Source organism: Orycteropus afer, unplaced genomic scaffold (assembly GCF_000298275.1).
Source record: "Orycteropus afer afer isolate SDZICR_OR568_19922 unplaced genomic scaffold, OryAfe1.0 scaffold00101, whole genome shotgun sequence".
NCBI lineage: Eukaryota > Metazoa > Chordata > Mammalia > Tubulidentata > Orycteropodidae > Orycteropus > Orycteropus afer.
The window spans coordinates 7,187,509-7,209,000 of record NW_006921688.1 but is presented as its reverse complement, the minus strand read 5'-3'; the positions used below and the strand labels follow the sequence as shown (position 1 = coordinate 7,209,000).

Here is a 21,492-nt window from a genome sequence, read left to right as displayed (position 1 = left end):
TGGGTTTGGTATGTGTTTGTTTGGGTTGCTCCTTTCAGGACCTTAAACACATGTACACATTTCATATGGCAGAAAGAAGATAAATAAAACCAAACCAGTGCCTGTAGCGCTGACTCCGACTCATGGCAATCTCATGTGTGCTGAGTAGAGCTGTGCTCTTTAGGGTTTTCAAGCCTGTGACCTTCTGGAAGCAGGTGGAAGTTCTTTCTTCCAAGGCACCTCTGGCTGGGCTCCAAACACCAACTTTTTGGTTAATAATCAAGAGTCTATATAGTCAACTGGGAAGACTATTTTGCTCCCCCATCTGAAGCAAAATAGTCAAATAATCTTTGGCACCACTAAAGGACCCCTAAAAAAATAAAAGATAAATTACCCAAAATAGTAATACAGTTTTCTCTGTGAAGGTAAGAATGCGGTTTCCTGAAAAACATTTACAAAATATAATAAAGGAAGGCAGAACTGAATTGTATACTTAAAAATGGTTAAAATGGAAAATTGTATGTTCTGTTTTCACCATAATTTTTTTTTAAAAAAAGGAGACAGTGATGGAAATTTGAGATTCATAATAAAATCCTGATTCTGAGGGGGGAGAGTATCATTTTTAAAGTGCTGAGAGCAACCCTGTTCAAACATTAAAAATCATCACTGGATAACCTGATTAAACATTTAAAACAGGAAATTTTCTCTTAGCACTTCAGGTTGGGATGAGGGACAAATGGTTAACACACTTGGCTGCTAAGCAAAAGGCTGGAGGCTCAAGTCCTCCCAAAGATGCCTCAGAAAAAAAGGATCTACTTCTAAAAGATCAGCCACTGAAAACCCTAAGGAGTCTTGAAACTTTGTGAGTGGTCATCTGAGGTGCAACTATTGCTGCCTCCCCCATCTGGAGCAAAAAAGAGTGAAGAAAATGAAAGATGCTAGGAAAAGTCCAAAGGATTAATGGAGCACATGAACCTCAACCTCCACAACTCTGAGACCAGAAACCTAGATGGTGCCCAGCTACCAGAGCTGACCACTCTGAAAGGGAACACACAGTAAGAGGATCCAAATAGAGTGGGGAGAAATGTGGAACAAAATTCGAAATCATGACAAAGACCAGGCTTACTGGTCTGATGAAGACTGGCAGAACACCCAAGACTATGCCCCTAAGACACCCTTCTAACTAGGAACTGAATTTAACCACCATGACTCAAGTTCAGGCAAATGATAGACAGGTCTATAAGGTGAACAGTAATATCAAGAATGTATGCACTCATTAGAACAATCAAGCACATAAAGGTCAGCATTTGCCCAGGAAAAGAGACAGGAAATAACAACAACAGAGATAGGAAGGTGGGAGAGGATGGGATGGAAGGATGAAGAGAAGGGTGAGTGCAAGGAGGAAGTGGGAGAATGCTGCTACAGTGTTGGAATTGCAGTAATTGTTACAAACACAATGGGTATGGGCTGCTGAATGGCAAATCAATTTGCTCTGTAAACTTGCATCCAAATCACAATTAAAAAAGAAAACCCTATGGAACCCAGTTCTATTCTGACACACATGGGTAGCCATGAGAAAGAATCAACTCGAAAGCAACTTGGTTTGTTTTTCTTTTATTATTGCTTGTTAATGTATCTTAGACACATAGATCTTGGACTTAAATTCTTGATTACTGGTATGTTTTCCTTCCTTTACACAAGAAATTTCCATCAGAATCTCAGGGATTCAGGAGAAACTGTAGGACTGTGGAGTAGTCTTTCTACTCCATGGCCTTTGGCACAGAGAAGACACATTGTATACCCAGTTCTCACCAACCAGCAGGAACCTAGGATAGATACCACCCTCTGAACGCCATAAACCCCACTGCCATCAAGTCAATTCAGACTCATAGCAACCTCCATTGGGTTTCCAAGGTGGCAAATCTTTATGGAAGTAGACTGCCCCATCTTCCTTCCATAGAGTGGCTGGTGGGTTTGAACTGCCAGTCTTCTGGCTAGCAGTCAGATGCCTTAGGCACTGAGCCACCAGAGCTCCTTTCTGAGCCCCATAGACGTTACCAAATGAAAAAACACTAGAGCTTCCCCAATGGTTATAATGCAAACAAAATTGGGTAGTAAATGCCGTGACTCATAATAGGGGCCTCATAAATGTTAAATTCCTACTCTCACTTCCCAATTTAAATATTATCGAGTTATCTAGAATAAGCTAGTGAAAATCTTCTGGGTCCCAATGGTCTAGCAATCTAGAAAATATATGGTAATAGATGTTTTTAGTGCTGAACATTGATTTAAGAGTAGCACCTTTGGGGGACCTTTTTTTATTATTTATTTATTTTTGCCAAGATGTACTCTCACTATATCATGAAACTAAACAACATTCCCATGTTGTTGTTATTTGCCGTCGAGTCGGACCCGACTCATAGCGACCCCTCCTTGGGTTTCCGAGGTGGTATCACTACAGAAGTAGATTGACCAACCTTCCTTCCAAGGAGTGGCTGGTGGGTTTGAACCACCAGCCTTCTGGTTAGCAGTCAAGTGCCTTAGGCATGCCACCAGAGCTCCTCAATATTTCCATAGTGATCAAAATTCAAAGGCATGGGGAATTTGTAAAATTATGAGTTATGTGCCATCTTTTAGCTCCACCTCCCTCAAAAGTTATGCTGCATTCAATGAAGAGGTTTTAAGTGGTCTTGCTGGTGCCTGTCTCGCCCAGAGATCACATCTTTGAAGCAGGCACAGGTGACAAAGTGGTGCTGATGTGAGTGGATCAGTCGTTCAAGACACTTGATGATTTCATAGTCAGGAAGTGCAAGATTGGTCACATTCAAGCCCAGCATCTTAGAAACTACTTCCCTGAAGTCCATCAGCTGCAAAATCAAACAGAAGCATTACCTAGAAGAATTAAATGTATCAACTACTACTGGGAAAAATGCAACAACAAAAAATAACTCAGGTTGCATAAGGTAAGCAAATTAACCAATCAGTTGCCATGGAGTCAATTCCAACTCACAGCAACCTCATGTGTGTCAGTTTTCCATAAGGTTTTGATTGGCTGTCATCTTTTAGAAGTAGATCACCAGGTCTTTCTTCCAAGGTGCCTCTGGTGGATTCCAACAACCAACCTTTTTTTTAATAGCCACTTAATCATCTGTACCACCCAGGGACTCAAGTAGTCAAATTACCTACCTTCATTAGTATTAGTTCTCTCATTTTGATGCTACTAAATTATCTCTGAGGAGCTCTGGTAGCGTAGTGCCTAAAGCACTTGACTGCTAACCAAAAGGTTGGTGGTTCAAACCCACCAGCCACTCCTCGGAAGGCAGGTTAGGCAATCTACTGCTGTAGTGATACTGCCTTGGAAACCCAGGGAGGGGGCGCTGTGAGTCGGATCCAACTCCATGGCACATAAAAACAACAACGAATTATCTCTGGAGACTCTTTAGGTTTCAGTCTTCTGTGATCTCATCACCACCTTTCTGATTATCCAGTTAATGTAGTATTGGCCCCCAAGTCAAGAATCACAGTTAAACAACTATGAATGAGTCTCAGACAGGGTGGGAATAACCATATCCCTATCTCATGGGGCTGTAAGATTCAGATCAGAGGACATGAAGACTGTGCATGTGCTCTGCACACGAGGACGTGCTATGCAAATGGTGGCAGTCCCAGTGGAGAGTGAGCTTTATGCATTGGAATGGTAACCGGACAATGAACCTCTTCAACTAAAGGCAGAACAAATGGCAAGAGAGTATGTTGTTGTTGTTGTTGTTATGTGCCATCGAGCTGAACCCAACTCATAGCGATCCCTCCTTGGGTTTCCAAGGCAGTATCACTGCAGAAGTAGATTGCCCAACCTTCCTTCCAGGCAAGAAAGTATAAGCTGATGAGAACAAGAGGACTTCTCAATCATCCAGTGATATGCACAGATTGCCACTTCCCCACCCACAACATCAGATTACTCTGAGGCTAGAAGTCTGTGTGCCACTAGGATGCTGAAGGGGTTTCAGCAGAGCTTCCAGACTAAGACAAACTATGAAGAAAGGCCTGGTGACCTACTTCTGAAAAACCAGGAGTGACACCCCTATGGATCACAACAGTCTGATCCCATTGTGCATGGGGTCACCATGAGTTGGAGGCCAACTGGGCAGCACCTAACAACAGTATTTATCCATTAAAATAGGGGGGAAAATGGCAGCTGAGGACAATGGCTGAAATATGCCTCAAACGTCTTTGAATTCTCATGAGCTAGTTTCTGTGATTTGATTCTAGGTTAAAGCAGAAGCAGAGAAAGCAGGGATATCTGGCAACACCCTGCTAAGGTATCTTCCATTTTAGAAAAGGTGACACAGTCTAGAGATGCCCAGGAGAGCCACCATCCAACCCTCCCACCCCAGCTCATTCACTACCCAACCTCCTTCCCACACAGAGGCTAATTGGGGAACCATCACACTCTCTCCAGACTTGCCTCACTGATGAAAAAGTGTCCCTCAAACTTTCTACCCTTTTGACTATGACCAAAGCTTTTAATTCCTGAGAGGCTTTCTTTCTGAGCACACTCACTCTTGCAGTGCAGCTTTGCCCAACTCTGTCTGACACGTGAGCCAAAGCAGAGGCAGCCAAGGAGAAAAAAGATCCTGGGATCAGAGTCCACTCTACGCCCTCTGAGCTTCAGAAAGAAAGAGATGAAAGCCAGAAACGACGGGGTCAAGCTGCCCGGACGGTTCTTTATGTTCTTGACCTCCTGATGGACTCCCCAGATAACAGCTCTGACTTGAGAGCAGCCAGCCGACAACGAATGCTGCTTTACGGCTTTACATCTGCACCTGCTCGGCCATCGTGTCTGGGTGCCACTGTTTGAGATTTGGGGCTATTTCCTGCAACAGATTTCAGCTTGAGATAAGGCTCGTCTCCCTACTCTGAAGTCCTGGTTAACCTTAGAAGATCTGGGATGAGGCAAGCTTTGGAGACAACCACCAAACATCATCAAAACCTCACCACAGCCAGACCCTGGCTTTTTACAGGCTTTCCACTGCTCATATAAGAATATCTTTTTCCTTTTCTGTAACTCATGACATGAAACGTGAATTATTTTTCTCAGTAGAGTAAATCATAGTGGTCATTTGAAATGCCATAAAGATACCAGGAGACAAGTAGATGAGCTGAGATCATACAGAAAACTTTGTAAATCGTTTCTGAAGACATGAAGGAATAACTGTAACACTGTTCAAGTGTCCTGACATTTCCCAAATGAGAAAGTTTTGCCATCATATTTAAACCCACCTGCTTCTCTCTCTTTTCTGCCTCTTCCAGAGATTTTTTTAGGGTCTTCATTTCACTGGTTATCACTTCCATCGTGTTTTGGGTCCTCTCTTTATGCTCCCTCGCCTCCTGTTTTGTGGTGTCAAGTTCTGCCTTGACTGACAGGAGCTCCTTCTCAGCCTTCTCCTTCATCTTCTCCACTTTGTCTCTGGATTTATTTAGGTCTTCAATGGCTTTGCTCTGTTCCAAAGTTTTAATCTAAGAAGCCAAAAACATGCTAATGATTTCTTACATATTTATTTAGGAAAACTGTATAAGCACAACAAATCAGAAGTCAATGAAATTCACTTAACATTTTTATGAACAAGGAATGGAACTCACCCCAAACAATTACAAGACTTTGCTAAGCATGTGTGCTGGACAAACATGTTTTAAGACCATAATCGTTTATAAACAACATACTGGAGTATCATCGTTTGGCAAATCAATAGATAACATGGAAGACAGCATGATTCTGGGATTGGATAGTAAGATGAAGTCTGCTGATATGTACATACACAGTCTCATGAGCTCCGTAAGCACAAGCCATTTGAACTTTCTTCCTTCACCAATGAGTCATCCTTGGTGCATAAACATTAACCAGTAGCCAGTTGTGGTAGAATCCATTCTGATTCTTGGCAATCCCACATGGCACAACTGTGCTCCACGGGGTTTTCAATGGCTGATTTTTCAGAAATAGCTCACCAGGCCTTTCTTCCAAGGAACTTTTGAGTAGACTTGAGTCATCAACCTGAGAGTGGCAACAGAGTTCCACTGCAAGATAGGGCAAGTGAGGGCGGCCCCTCTAAGAAGCTGTCCCAGTATCTTAAAGCCAAACTATGGAAGCTCTGGTAGCATAGCATAGTGGCTAAAGCACTTGACTGCTAACCAGAAGGCTGGCGATTCAAACCCACTAGCCACTCCTCGGAAGGAAGGTTGGGCAATCCTACTTCGTAGTGATACTGCCTTGGAAACCCAAGGAGGGGTCGCTATGAGTCGGGGTCGACTCGACGGCACATAACAACAACAACAACAACATGGAATATCCTGGAACATGGGGTACATTTCATTTATTAGATGATTGTTTAAGATTATACCATATCTGCTTACAAAAAGGATATTGAGGTAGCTTCTTTTGAAGTAGTTTTGCATAATTAGACAAAGTTTTAAAACAAGACAGCTATGAATAAATATGGATGAGCTGTCATTTCCTATCCACTTATTGTTGTTATGTGCTGTCAAGTCAGCACCGACTCATAGCAAACCCTCCTTGGGTTTCTGAGGCAGTATCACTATGGAAGTAGATTGCCCCATCTTCCTTCTGAGGAGTGGCTGATGGGTTTGAACCGCCAGCCTTCTGGTTAGCAGTCAAGTGCCTTAGGCACTATGCTGCCAGAGCTCCTTCCTACCCACTAGGATGGCTCTAATCAAAAAGACAGATAATAAAAAGGGTTGGTGAGGATATGGAGAAATTGGAATCCTCATACCCTGCTGGTAGGAATGTAAAATGGTGCAGATGCATGGAAAGCAGTTTGCCAATTTTCAAAATGTTAAACGTAGAGTTACCATATGACCCAGTAATTCTACTCCTGGATATATCTGCAAGAGAATTTAAAGTAATATCCACATAAAAGCCTACACATACATACACCAGTGTTCATTGCAGTACTATTCACAACAGCCAAAAAATGGAAACAACCTAAATGTGCTATCAACAATGAAGGAATAGACAAAATGTGGTGTATACATATAATGGAATATTACTCAGCCATACAGAGCAATGGAGTCCTGACTCCTGCTACAGAATGGATGAACCTTGAAAACATTGTGCTAAGTAAAGTCAGTCAGTCACAAAAGGACAAACATTGTATTAATCTGCTTATATGAAATATCTAGAATAGGCAAATATATAGAGACCAAAGCTTATTAGTGGTTACTAGCATAGGAGGGAGGGGGAGAGGAGGTGTCATTGTTTAGGAAACACTGATCATCTCCTAACAGTGATGGAAAATTTGGCAAAGGATTCTGGTGATGGTTGCACAACATGATAAATGTAATTGATGTCACTGAATTGTATATGGGAAGAGTGTTGAATAAGCAAATGTTGTGTGTGATGGTCAAGGTTACATGTCAGCTTGACTGGGCATGACTCTCAGTGGTTTGGCAGATATTATATAATCATCCTCGATTTTGTGATCTGATGTGAGCAGCCAATCTGTTGAAAGGGGAGTTTCCTTGTGGGTGTGCTCTGCATCCAACATATATAGATGTCTGGCTAAAGCCTGCTCTATCTTGATTCTGCATCCAAGTCATCATCCTCTGACCCACAGTTCTTGGGACGTGAGCCAGCAGCCTGCCATTTGACCTACAGATTTTGGGATTCACCAGCTCCCACATCCCCATGAGCCAGCAGCCTGCCATCCAACCCGCTGATTTTGGTTGGGTTCATTGACACTTGCAACCGCATGAGTCAGGAGAAATCTCTAGCCTGACTTCTAACCCACATATTTAGGACTTGCCAGCCTCCAGAACTGTATGAGTCATTTCTTTGAAATCTCCCTTTCTTTCTCTCACTCTTTTTCTATACATCTATATATAGAGAGATAGAGAGATAGATCGATAGATAGATATAGATATATTTATTTATTCTTTTTTATATTTATATTTATATACTTCACTGGTTTGCTCCCCTAGGGAAACCAGCCTAAGATATTGTGTTATATATATTCTTCCACAAATTTTTTTAAAAATTTCTTTACACAAATGTTCATAGGAGTATGATACATAGTAGCCAAAAAGTAGAAACAATGCCATGTCCATCAATTAATGAATGGATGAACAAAATGTGGTCTATCCATAAAATGGAATACTACCCAGCCATGAAAAGGAAAGAAGTACTGATCCATGTGATCCATGGTACCACATGGATGAACATTGAAAACATTATAATAAGTGAAAGAAGCCATTTAAAAAAAAAAAAAAGGACAGCATATTGTTGCATTTCTATGAGAGGTCTAGAAAAAGCAAATCAACAGAAACAGAAAATAGATTAGTAATTGTCAGGGGCTGGTGGCAGAAGGGGAGGGTAGAGAGACCACTAATGGGTATGGGACTTTCTTGTACAGTGAGGGAAATGCTCAAAATTAGATAGTCATAATGGTTGCACAACTCTGCGACTATACTAAAAACCACACAATTGTATGCTTTAAAAGGGTGAGTTTTATGGTATGTGAATTATGTCTCCATAAAGCTGTTATTTGAAAGAAGGTGCATTTAGAAAGAAGCTTTAAACAGCACCAAAATAAATTACTTTGGAGTGTTTTCTCTATGCAAATAAATAAGTAAATACGGAATGGACAACTGAGAGCAAAGGCCAGCAAAGCTCTAAATTCAGCTCTGAACTTAACAGTTCAGACAAAGCCTACAGGCATATGCATAAAGAAAAAAGCATAATTTTGTGCTTTAATTTTGTTGATAATCATTTAAAAATTGGAAAGTAATAAAGACAGCAAATAATGAGTGTTTGAGATCTCCCTTTCCTGATACCTCTTGGCTCCATCCTCACAGCATTTATTCTAGAGTAGAATCTGTGTAGCAGGGGTGACTTGTCAAGACTGAGGAAAGCCAGAGAAGCCAAATTTATCTACATGATCAAGAGCTGGGAAGAAGTGGGGAGAAAGACAAAGAAGTCCAGAGAGACTAGGCTAACTAGGCTGCAGGAAACGTGTTTTGAAGAAACTTGGAAGAGTGAAGACATGATTTTGGGAGGCAGAGGGGTAATGTAAGCAACGTAATGAGAAAGAAAAAGAAAAAAAGATTTTAAGATATTTTAAATGGTTATTCTAATCATTGAGATCCCTCTGTTTTTGTTGTTGTTTTGGCTTTGAGTAAAACTAGTAAAGCTAACGACTACCATGTAGTTTCTGCACTCCTGATTATTTATAGAGGGTTTTAAGATGGCTATGAGTAATACAGGCTACATTTCAAGGTACTGTTGGAGATTAAGATCTTTACCTCATCTTGAGCTTAGATCTTCTCTGGAAGATCTAAGTATCAGAATTATGGCACAAGAGCACAAGCTGACCTGATAGAAACTCTGAAGTTTCTTACAATACCCCTAGAAAGCCAGAAGAACTGTGGAAATGATCCCATGATTGGAATCATGACATGACGTGGAGGAGAAGTGAATGCTTGTGATTTGGATGTCCAATAGACTTATACCGTACTGTGGAACCTCACAGAACGAAGGAGCCTCAGTCAAATGCCTATGGAAGTCACAAACTAGAAACCAGTTACCCACTATCACAGCATGACTGCTGAAGAAATTAAATTCCTTTCAGATAGAGAGGTCAACGGCAGACGTGCTGGGACAAGATCAAAGTCCAAACAGAGAAGACAAAAACCCCTGGGAAACAGCAGCAGCTGTGGGACTTGCAACCAAGGCTTAAGAACAACTGTTGAAGCCTGAGCGGTCTGGCAGGCATAAAATGCCAAGATCTGGAGGTAATGACACAATGGGTCATGAAATGGCACCAGTAGAGCTAGCACCCAAGACAGGAAATGCCACCCAGTGAGTGCAGGTCTGTCTATAGGGCCGACCTTGAGCATCATTCATTGGTTCAAAATCATTGAACCCTAAATTTGAATATGGAAATTCAAATATGAATTTGAATAAAATAGATTTAGACACCAGCATCATTGCCTCTATGGTAGTTCCTGAGCGTGATCATTGTACTGTGGTCACATGGAAGAATGGCCTTTTTCTTAAGGGATAATATCAAATTATTTAAAAGTGAAATGTCATGCTGCTCCCAAATTATTCAGCAATTTGAACCTCTCTCTCTCTAATTAGACTATATATATATATATGTATATATATATATATATATATATATACACCAATCAGTAAAATGTTAACAATCGAGGTAAAGAGTAAGAATGTCCAATGTACTATTTTTGTCACTATTCTATGGGTTTGAAATTTTCCAAAATAAAAAGTTGGGAAGGGGAATGTATTGATCATCCATCCCATCAGTAAAAGTTTTAGAATGTATATGGATGACACAAGATTGGCAGTACTTGGTTCTCTTGTCCATAGGGTTGCTATGCATCAGAACCAACTTAATGGCACCTAAAAAAACCAAAACCAACTCAATGGCACCTAACAACCACATAAACAAATTGTTCCACATAAAATGTTCTGTAGACTATAAAGCATTTTATAAATTAGGAACCTGTAAGGATGAAATTAATATCAATTTTAAGACCAAGTGGCCAGGGTCTCCTTTCCCGTGCAAACCATCTCACTACTGCAGAGAGACAACACAGCACAGTGGGAAGTCGCTGGGATTTGTATGTTGAATTCAAAAGCATGTGTTAACAGAAGAGAAGGTACAGTCAGCCTTTCTGCTCAGATTGGAGAAACAGTTACAGTAGACCATCTACCAAAGGGGAGGTAACACAGCTTGGAGAGCTAGAAGCACATGACTCAAGTCCTAATGAGAAGCCTTTATGGCCAAGAATTTCTTGAAAGTATGAGACTTTATCACCGTCCAAGAGCTATCTGGATTCTTGCTGTCAGGGAGCAGGAGGAAGGCCCAGAGCTCGAGCTAAGCCACCTGGCATGAACTGGAGCAAGAAGCAGTGATAGAGCCCTTATTCTCCTGAAGTCAAACCCAACAAATGTGCTCCCTGGGATGGACCAACACCACGTTGCCTTCTTAATCCTCATAAAGGACTTTCTGAGAGCCAGCCCAGAGTTTGGCTAGAGACTGTACCCCTTACTTTTCTTCCAGTGGGGAGAACCAGGCATAAGTGAGATCGGTGTACCACCCAGACCCCAGCTAGGATGGCAGTTCTGAGCATGGTTCACTTTCAGTGAACACTCGAACCAGTGGGAAAGAATCTTAAAATCTTGAGGGAAAGAATCTTAAAATCTGGTGAACTTCTGGATTAGCTTACTAGGGCTGCCATACAAAGTATCACACACCAGCTGGCTTAAAACAACAGAAATTTATTGTCTCACATTTCTGGAGGCTAGCAGTTCAAATTCAAAGTGTCAGCAGGGCTACATACTCTCTCTCTCTGAAGGTTGTAGGGGAAGATCTTGCCTTGTTTTTCCCAGCTTCTGGTAGCCCTAGGCATTCATTGGCTTGTGGAAGTATCACTTCAATCTCTTCACATGGTGTCTTCCCTCTGCACTACATATGTTCCTATTTTTATAAGGACACTGCTGTCAAGTCAGACCCAACCCATAGCGACCCCTCCTTGGGTTTCTAAGGTGATATCACCAAAGAAGTAGATTGCTTAATCTTCCAAAGAGCGGCTGGTGGGTTTGAACCACCAGCCTTCCAGTTAGCAGTCAAATGCGTTAGGCACTATGCCACCAGAGCTCCTACAAGGACACTAGTCGTATTGAATTAGAGCCCACCCTATTCATGTATGACCTCATGTTAAAATTACAACTGCAAACAGTCTATTTCCAAAAAGTTCACATTCAGAGGTACTGGAGGTCAAGACTTGAAGAAATCTTTTTTTCTTTCCCCCCACACACATTGTATTTCATTACATTGAATGCACTCCCTTCAATGTAATATCACTCACCCCGCATCCTCCTTGTGTTTCTCATTTCCATTCCACCTTCTTTCCTAACCCTTTCTGCCTTCTGAACTTTGCTCTTGGGCAAATGCTGCCCTTTTAATCTAGAATGGTTGACTGCTCTAAGGAATGTGTACCTTCCTAGAGTTATTATTCATCCTGTAGACCTGTCTATTGTTTAACTGAAGATTCAGCTATAGGAGTGAGTTCAGTTCCAGATCCAAAGTGTCACCAAGGGCCACAGTCTCAGGGGTTCCACCACTCTCTATCCAACCAGTAAGGCTAGTCTTTTTATAATTTTGAGTTTTGTCCCACGTTTGTCTCCCTCTTTATCCAGAACCTTCTAATGTGATCCCTTTCAGAACAGCTTGTAGTGGCAGCCAGGCACCATCTAGTTCTTTAGGTTTGAAGGTCATGGATGCTGAAGTTCACGTGGTCCATTAGCCTTTTGAATCAATTATTCCCATATGTGTTTTATTTCCTTCAGTCTTCTTTGCTTCAGACAGGGAGAAGCAAATAGTTGCACCTTAGATGGCCACTCACAAGCTTTTAACACCTCAGTATCTACTCACCAAAGTAGGATGAAGACCACTGTCTTTGTGGACTATGTTGTGCCAATTGACCTTGATGTCCCCCAGGACTATAGTCCTGAGTCCCCAGGCCTAGCAACTCACTCATTCAGGGTTTTGGGTTATGGCTAAGTTTTCATAACTCTGTCTCCAAATGCCTTACTATATTTACAGATATATTCACAGCATATGTAAATACACATACAGAAACATCCTCTGTCATATCCATACATATTCATGAGTGTAGTCCAATTCTCCTTCCCATACCTGTTCAGTTTGTGTGTCTATGTACCTACTCTTAGATTATTGATTATTGGTATTACTGTTATTGCAGGTTTATGTTTGCATTAGTATTTGCCTCTCTTGCCCTTAACTCTTGTACTTCTCCTAGAGTCTTCCTCTCCTTGATCATTTTGTGCTGACCTTATTGTATATTGCCTTCTCCTTGGTGTAGCGCTTAAGGCATTTGACTGCTAACCAGAAGGCTGGTGGTTCAAACCCACCAGCCACTCCTTGGACGGAAGACTGGGCAATCTACTTCTGTAGAGATATCACCTCGAAAACCCAAGAAGGGGTCGCTATGACTTGGAATCAACTCGATGGCAGTGAGTTTGTTTGTTTTTTTAAGGTTGGGCCACATGGTACTGGCTGAGAGGTGATAGCTCTCCATCAAATATCCATTCTTTCTTTCTTTCTTGTGGCTGTGAGGGGAATAATAAATCAATCTTCACATGCCAACTGCATCATGTGGAAATTTCAGAATAACAGTATTCTCTTCCCAACCCTAAGGATATAACACTTTCCATTTCCCTGTTCAGTTCTGACGCCAGCCACCCATGCAGCACTTCTTTTTCTGACCCTTGCCATCTCACAAGTTAAAAGGCCATTGTCCTTCAGACTGCCATATCAGGCGGAAGCCAGCCCCAAGCTCAGGAGTCCATATGACATCCTTCTGACACACTGGCCACAAACTTGGGGTCTTCCCCAACTCCTTCAGAGTATCAGCTGCAAGCTTGAGGATTCCCTCTCCCTCACTTTCATCTGCTGGCTCCCACTACTCCTTTGGGTTCAATAATTTGCTCAATTGACTCACAGAATCCACAGAAAGTTCTATACTTATGATTACATATTTATTATAGCAAAAGGATACAAATCAAGATCCATAAAGAAGGGACACATGGGGCAAAGTCCATGAAGGTTTCCAATGAGACGGTTGTATCTCAAAAGTATGCAGTAATCTCCCATGTGTATTGATATCTTTCACCAGCCAGGAAACTCCAGGAGCCTCCATGTCCAGAGCTCTCATTGAGGCTTCATTGCACAGTCATGATTGGGACCTCATTAATATGCATGATTGACAAAATCATATCCCCCTCCCTTCCTAAGATTAAGTGACCAGGTGGTCTTTATGGCCTGGCCAGCTTCCCTCTCATTTTCACAAATCCTCAAGTGTTACCTGTTGATTTTAGATAATAAAGTATCTCAGTTACTTAGGAAATCCCAAAGGTTCTCTCTCAGGAACCAAGGATAAAGGCCTAGTTGAGATCTATGTCTCACAATGACCAGAATAAAGACACCACAGCACAGGCTGACTATCTCTCAGTAAGGTCTGGTGACTAAGTTCTGACCAATAGAAATGTAAGAAGTGGTATATTGCTCCTGGAAAGCTTCACCCTTCCTCCTGCCTGATGACTGGAATGAGACTGGAGTTCCCAGAAGCTAGGTTAAACTAAGAGGTGGCCTTGAAGATGAAAACTATTGCTAGGATGGTAGGACAGAAAATAGAACAAACCAAGGTTGCTTATGACCATGGAGCTATCACACTTAACCACAGAATGTCTACTTTTGTACTTCTGTTCCATGACAAAGAAACAAACATCTCTCTTGTTTAAGCCACTTTTACTAAGTAGGGCCAGAAGCATACAATATACATAACTGAATTCAATCATAACTGATTAGGCCTTGAGGCAACTGGCTTCATATGAGCAACATAAAGCATCTTCTATATCATCTGGAGTTTGCCACATGATTTCAGAGCCTGCATTTGCATTTATATGGAAGACTATATTCATGTCAAATATTAGCATTATTCTAATCAAAGATGAAGATTATTGAATATAGTGTGGACTGCCAGAAGAATGAACAAGTCAATCTTAGAAGAAATACAACCAGAATGCTCCCTAAAAGTAAGCATAGCAAGGCTTAGAGTCTTCTATTTTTCATTAATGAGAAAAGAGCAAAGGTAGAAGTAATGCATAAACAATGCGTTCATACCAACCGAGGGGCAAGCTGTGTCATAGTGAACTGTATAAACAAAGGACCTGCAATAGTAAAATAAGGCACCAAAAACAAAAAACAAAAAACCCAAACCCACTGCCATTGAGTTGACTCCAAATCCTAGCAACTTTGTAGGACAGAGTAGAACTGCCCCATAGGGTTTCCAAGGCTACAAATCTTTATAGAAGCAGACTGCCACATCTTTCTCCCACACAAGGTAGAATAATTACTATATTCTTTGCCAACATACACCATAGGCAGGCTAAACTCAAAAGAACCTGCACCACAAGCAGCTGGTACTATGCAGTTATTGATGCCTTCAAGTCAGCTCTGACTCATGGCAACCTTATATATAAGAGAACAAAACATTGCCTGGTCCTGCATAATTCTCACAATCATTTGTACGTTTAAGTTGGTACCATAGATTCTTATTAATAGAAAGTTTTGAAAAATAACCTAATTCCATGATTTCTCGTGGCATAATGCCTAAGGCATGTGACTGTTATCTGAAAGGCTGGAGGTTCAAACCCACCAGCCATTCCTCAGAAGGAAGACTGGACAATCTATGTCCATAGAGATACCACCTCAGAAACCCAAGGAGGGGTTGCTATGAGTCGAATCGACTCCACAGCAGTGAGTTTGGTTTTGGTTTATCAAAGATTTCGTTCTACTTAGATCAATAGTCAATGTCTATGAAAGCTGAAGTCAAGAAATCAAATGATGTATTATTGCATGGTCTTTTCAATCACCTCATATGCATGCAAAAGCTGAACAATGAAAAAGGAAGGCTGAAGAATTGGTGCATTCAAATTGTGAAGATGATAAAGATAATTGAATATACTGTGGATGGCCAGAAGGATGAATAAGTCCATCCCAGAAGAACTACAACCAGAATATTCCTTAAAGGTGAGGATGGCAAGACTTAGTGTCCTTTATTTTTCATCAGGAAAGACCAATCGATAGAAAATGACATCTTATTTTGGTAAAGTCAGCCAAAACAAGGGAACCCATCAATGAAATGAACTGACTCAACAGCCACAGCAATGGACTCCAACATACCAATGATCATGAAGACGGCACAGGGCCAGACAACACTTTATTCTGGTACACATAATGTCGCCATGAGTTGGAGCTAACTCAACAGCAACTAACAAGAGCAACTGCATCATGGAAAGGGTTTAATGCAGTCAACATGACACCAGGTGGCTGGCTGGGATCCCTTGAAGAATGGTGCCATACAGAGGGCTCAATATTCGTCTATGCTTTTGGTACATTAAGGCTCAGCAGTAGAAGTAGCCAAGTCAGCCTGGGTGAAGGGAAGTTCACACACAGCCTCCAACCCTGAGCCCATGGCCATGGCATTTTGTATATGAATGTATTTAACAAGCAGTAGAGTAGCCCAGGAAGAGGCCAATATCCACAGAATATACCATTTTGCTCATCTGATTATTGAGAGCAGCTTGTCAGTAGATGCCCTTTGGTGAATATTCATATATTATATTGGGAAAAAAAAAAAAAAACTCACTGCCATTGAGTCGGTTCCAACTCATAGCAACCCCCCCCCCTTGGGTTTCCAAGGCAGTATCTCTAGGAAGTGAGTTGCCCAGTCTTCCTTCCGAGGAGTAGCTGATGAGTGTGAACCATCAGCCTTCTGGTTAATAGTCAAATTCCTTATGCACTATATACAAAAATAGTATTTAAAATATATGAAAAAAAAAAAGTTTAAGTATACCTTTAAAAAGTCTTGAACATATCAGCAAATCTCTCTCCAAATAGATTGTTTCTTGAGAGATACACATGGTCTCTTGCCAAGAACCTACTATTCTGATATCCTAAGCCAGGATCTGGAAATTTTACTCCTGTTTCTGACACCATCCACTCAGCCAACTGTTCACCTCCAAAATCCTCCTTCCTTATTTGAAGTCACAACTTTCAGTTGGAAAGAAAGACCTTTGTTGCCCTCAAACCACTCGTATTTCTACCCAAGAGTTCAAAGCACTAAGATATCCTACAACTTTCCCTGATAATATTATTTACTCCCATATTAACAGAATTAAAGAATTCCTTGATCAGATGCAATGTTGTGCCAAATATGACAGAATTGTGAAGTGATCTTTGTTGGTAAAGTCTTAGCAGAAGATTTACTGGAAAGATATTTCATTTTTCAAATTGTATTTGGGAAAAATTGTACACCTCCTGATTAGAAATCTCCTCTCTACATGCAACAACCTCCCCGAGGGTAAAAACTGTTATTCAAAAGTATTAGCTAAAGTCTGTAAATTTTCCCTGCTTTCTTCTGGAGCCCAGCATTTTGCTTCATTTTCAAAGGTCAGCTTTCCACTTTTGGCTGTACTGGTCAAGTCTCTTTCTTTCTCTGTTCCATACCATTCTCCCACTATTCGCTGCCTTACCACTCACCTCCACTTCTTTGTCTTTTTCTTTCCAGTTTCTTTGGAAGTATTTAGAGACCCTTTAGTCTAACAAAGCAGTGTCCTTGTAGCCCCAAAAGCATGGAAGCCGGAGTGAATGAGTGCCACCACCCAAGGGTTACTGCCCACACACATACCACAGAAGAGAAACAGGTTCCAACTTCAGGGCAAGCTGTATAGTGTTTTTCTTGAAAGTATGAAACCAACTCCCTACCACCATCACACCAAACTGCTAGAGCAGATGGTATTTTGTAACTAACCATATTTCCTCCAGTTTGACTTTTGTTTTCTTTCATGCATTGCTCAATCTTTCAGGGATTCTTCTCTCCCCCTCTTTCTTCCTGAGATGGTGTCTGAATAGAAGAAAATCCTTGTGGTAGTAGGAGAGATGTTGCATGTACATGCTGAAACTGTAATCTTTTGTGTATCTAACACCTGACAGTTGAAGTTCATGAAGGTTCACTCACCAAAATCAAGGCAGGTCATTGGCTGTGTCAGTCAGGGTTCTTCAGAGAAACAGACTGCCCTAAAGCCTCCAATGCAGGGCCACCTTGTCCCTTCCTGAGGGACACTACCACCTGCTCCTACTGTGAGCTCTCTGGCCAGCATCTTTAGCTGTCTTCCTGAGCCCCCACCTGGTACAACTGAGCTTCAGGTTCCAGGGGATCAGGTGCAATGTAGCACCCCGCCTAAGCACAAGCTGACCTCGGGGCCTCTGCCCCCACCTACCACACACCCCTCCAAAGGTCAGTCTGCAGTGCAAGGTGGGCAGAGGATACTTACATACCTCTGGAATTTCCTCCCCAGCCACTGTTCCCCACAGATGCTCCCCTTTCTTCCCTCTCCTCTTGCATTCAAACATTGCACCTGTCCAGGGTCATGCCAGTCCCCTTCTCTAGGAAAGTCAGTCTCAACCTCACAGCCTGGTCTTGATGGCAAAAAGCCTTCAGAGGGTGAAAAACTAATTACTCAGAAGGGAAAATACAGTGGGAAATATTGTCTAAACTGTTGTCCCCACTATACATGTTCAAAGGATGGCTTGATTCTAGATTCTTTTTCCCTCCTGGTCTTCCAGATTTGGGAGGATTCCAGAAGTCAACTTCAGAGGGTTCTTCGCCAAAGACCTAGGGTTTTCTTGTCATTATACTGATGGCAGGCATTTCTGCCAGAGATGACATGTCTATATTAAGTTACTTCTTATTGCCAGTGGCACACATATAGGACGTTTTAAATATTTGGATTAAAGTCTTCTAAATTTTCTTCTTTCATTTCTTTCTTTCCATATTCTTCGAAGTTAAACACCTGGAGTCCAGGAACTCAATCTCCCAAGTGTGTTTCCTCTTTTCACATAAAAGGGACAGCATGAATACTGTGCCTACCTCACTCTTCTCAGTAAACAGTGTATCCATTTTCTCAGGTCTTACTAAGCACACCCCATGTGATAAATCCCTACATGATCCCTAATATCACAACAACAACATGCAGCTGCCGTGCAGCCTACTCTGACTCACAGTGACCCCGTGTGTGTCAGGGCACAACCGTGCTCCATGGGGTTTCCGATGGCTGAGTTGTCAGTAGATTTCCAGGGCTTTCTTCCAAGATGCCTCTAGGTAGACTGGAGCCTCCAATCTTTGGTGAAAATCCAAGTGCACTAACCATTTGTGCCACCCAGCAGCTTCTAAAAAGGGACTGCCACTGAATTGGGAAGAAAGTTTTTATTCTCTGTACAATCATACTTAACATTACACCTCTTTGTCTTTTCGCCCAGCAATTACAGCAACATTTCAAATATTAAAGAGACACTAAATTGATAAAATAGGCTGCTTTGTGTGATTATTGCACTGTTCCCACAGCTCAAGAAACTCTAGAAATTCTAGCACTGGGCAAGTCAGCTGCAAAGGACCTCTTTCAAGTGCTGAAGAGCAAAAATGTCTCCTTGAGGACTGAGGTGTGCCTGACACAAGCCATGATGTTTTCAATTGCCTGATGCTTGTGAGAGCTGGACAATGTATAAGGAAGACTGAAGAAGAGTTGATGTTTTTGAGTTGTGATGCTGGAGATGAATGCTGAAAGCACCATGGACTGCTATAAGAACTAACAAATCTGTCCTGGAAGAAGTGCAGCCAGAATGCTCCTCGGAAGCGAGAATGGCCAGACTTCGTCTCACCTACTTTGGTCACGTAATAAGAAGGGACCATTCCCTGGATAAGGATGTTGTTCTGGTTACCTAGTGCTGCTCTGACAAGAAATATGCCACAAATGGGATGACCTTAACAAACAGGAGTTTATTCTTACAATTTGGAGGCTTTAAGTCCAAGTTCAAAGTGTACAGGCTCTAGGGGCTGGGTGAAAGCCCCTCAACCTTGGGGGCCAGCTCTGCCTCCTGCTCCTAGCCCACTGAGCTAGAGGCATTTCTTCACTCAGACAGCTGCTAGGTGCTGAGGCTGAGAAGCCCCAAGGTTGACAAGTAAAAAGGCACAGTCCCGATGTTACCAAACCACACGGCAGGCCATTCACTTAAGTTCATCATAAATCCCAAGGTCAGCAGGGCATGGGAGGCTGCTAAACAATGACACGGCTACATGCAGGGTCCAAGCGTGCCATAGGCTAGAGACCATTCTCAAAACTTCTCCTTATATACAGGAAGCAGACCACATACCCAAAGGGAGCTACTCAGCTGCTCATAATAGATTCCACCATGGAGTTGATTACCAGTCTCATCATGGAGAATACTATATCCAGCTGCCCAGCCACTCAACCAGGCCTAGCCAAGTTGACACACAAACATAACCACCACAGATGCCATGCTTGGTAAGGTGGAGGAGGGTTGATGAAAGAGGGGAAGGCCCTCAACGAGATGGATTGACACAATAGCTATGCCAATGGGCTCAAGTATAGCAGGGATCATGGAGCTGGTGCGGGACCGGGCAGTATTTCATTCTGCTGTGCATAGGGTCACTATGAGTTGGAGACAACTCGACAGCACCTAACAACAACTAGAAATTCAAAGGATCTCTGGTGGCACAGTGCCTAAGGTATTTGACTACTAACCAGAAGGTTAGCGGTTCAAATCCACCAACCACTACATGGAAAGAAGACTGGACAATCTACTTCCATAAAGAGTTACTCCCTCAGAAACCCAATGGGGGTTGCTATGTGTCGGAATCGACTCGATGGTAGTGGGTTTTGGTTTGGTTTGGGTTCTAGAAATTCAGGTGAACTTTTCATCTTCTTTCCTCTGGTGCAAACATTACAAGGGTGTTATTCTTTTGCATAAACTCCAGCGTGACCAGGAGAAAAACAACAAGGAGGGAAGCTGGGCACTTGCCTTAAGCTCATTGGTGTCAGCAAGTTTGGCTTTGAGCTCAGTGTTGGATTCTCGACACGCGCTCAGCTCCTTCTGCAGCCTCTCCACCTTCTTCTCCACCTTCCTGAGGGTGAGAGTGGCCTCGTCCCTCTCCATGGTCAAGGCCGTGCGCATCTGCTTCTCCTCCTGCAGCTGGACTATTTTCTGCCGGAGGAGGCTCACGTGCAGGTCTTTGCTCTCCAACCGTTCCTTCTGAGTCTTTAGCTAGGTTGAGAGAAACAAGGATTTTTAAAACTGATAATAATAATAATTGGACAGTCAGTACATAGAAGTGAATTGATCGATAATGAACTTTATCTACATTTCAATAAGCTGATGAGACCACCGAAAGAAGTTATTAGATTCCTTTTCCTGCTTGCATTTTTCTTCATATATTCTCCAAGAATTAATTCTGTAGCTGCAAAATTTGAGACAAAGGAGCCAATGTGCAAAGTGGGAGGTTTTACACATCTGATCCTCTCCAACATTATGTGCATCACAATAAAACTGTGAAATTACTTTTAAAACCAAAATGGGCTTATCAAGAACAGAATATAGTAAGGCAAAAAAAAAAAAAGCACTGCCATCGAGTCGATTCCAACTCATAGTGACCCCCATTGGGTTTCTGAGGCTGTAAATCTTTACAGAAGTAGATCGCCCCATCTTCCTGCCAGAGAGTAGCTGGTGGGTTTGAACCAGTGACCTTCTGGTTAACAGTCAGATGCCTTGCCCACTATGCCACCAGAGCTCCTTATAATAGGGCACAAGAGGCAAGAATCCCCCGCAGCACCCAATGGAACTATGACTTCACTGGTCTTTTCTGAAGGAAAAGAGGGTATAAATTAGAGCTACAAACCTAGGCTGACAAATTTTACTCACTCAGATCTGGGCCAAGTAACACCAAGCCTGAGTGTTGATATGTTTTGTTTTGTTTTTCATTTTATTTTGATTTGGATGAGTAAATTCACTTTTCATACAGCAGTTCACATATACTTTG

At 42.1% G+C, this 21,492-nt stretch overlaps 1 protein-coding gene across 1 annotated transcript in view; it reads right to left on the bottom strand.

Moving 5' to 3' along the window:
* Nucleotides 1-2,645: 2,645 nt before the first annotated feature.
* The window catches only part of CCDC170 (coiled-coil domain containing 170), a 153,997-nt gene continuing 135,150 nt past the window's right edge, over nucleotides 2,646-21,492 (bottom strand). Inside the window, exons 9-11 of the mRNA XM_007943229.1 lie at nucleotides 20,478-20,720; nucleotides 5,260-5,496; nucleotides 2,646-2,846 (exon numbers count right to left, since the gene is read on the bottom strand). Of these exons, the coding sequence (XP_007941420.1) occupies nucleotides 2,646-2,846; nucleotides 5,260-5,496; nucleotides 20,478-20,720 (681 nt within the window). The remainder of the gene's footprint in view (nucleotides 2,847-5,259; nucleotides 5,497-20,477; nucleotides 20,721-21,492) is intronic.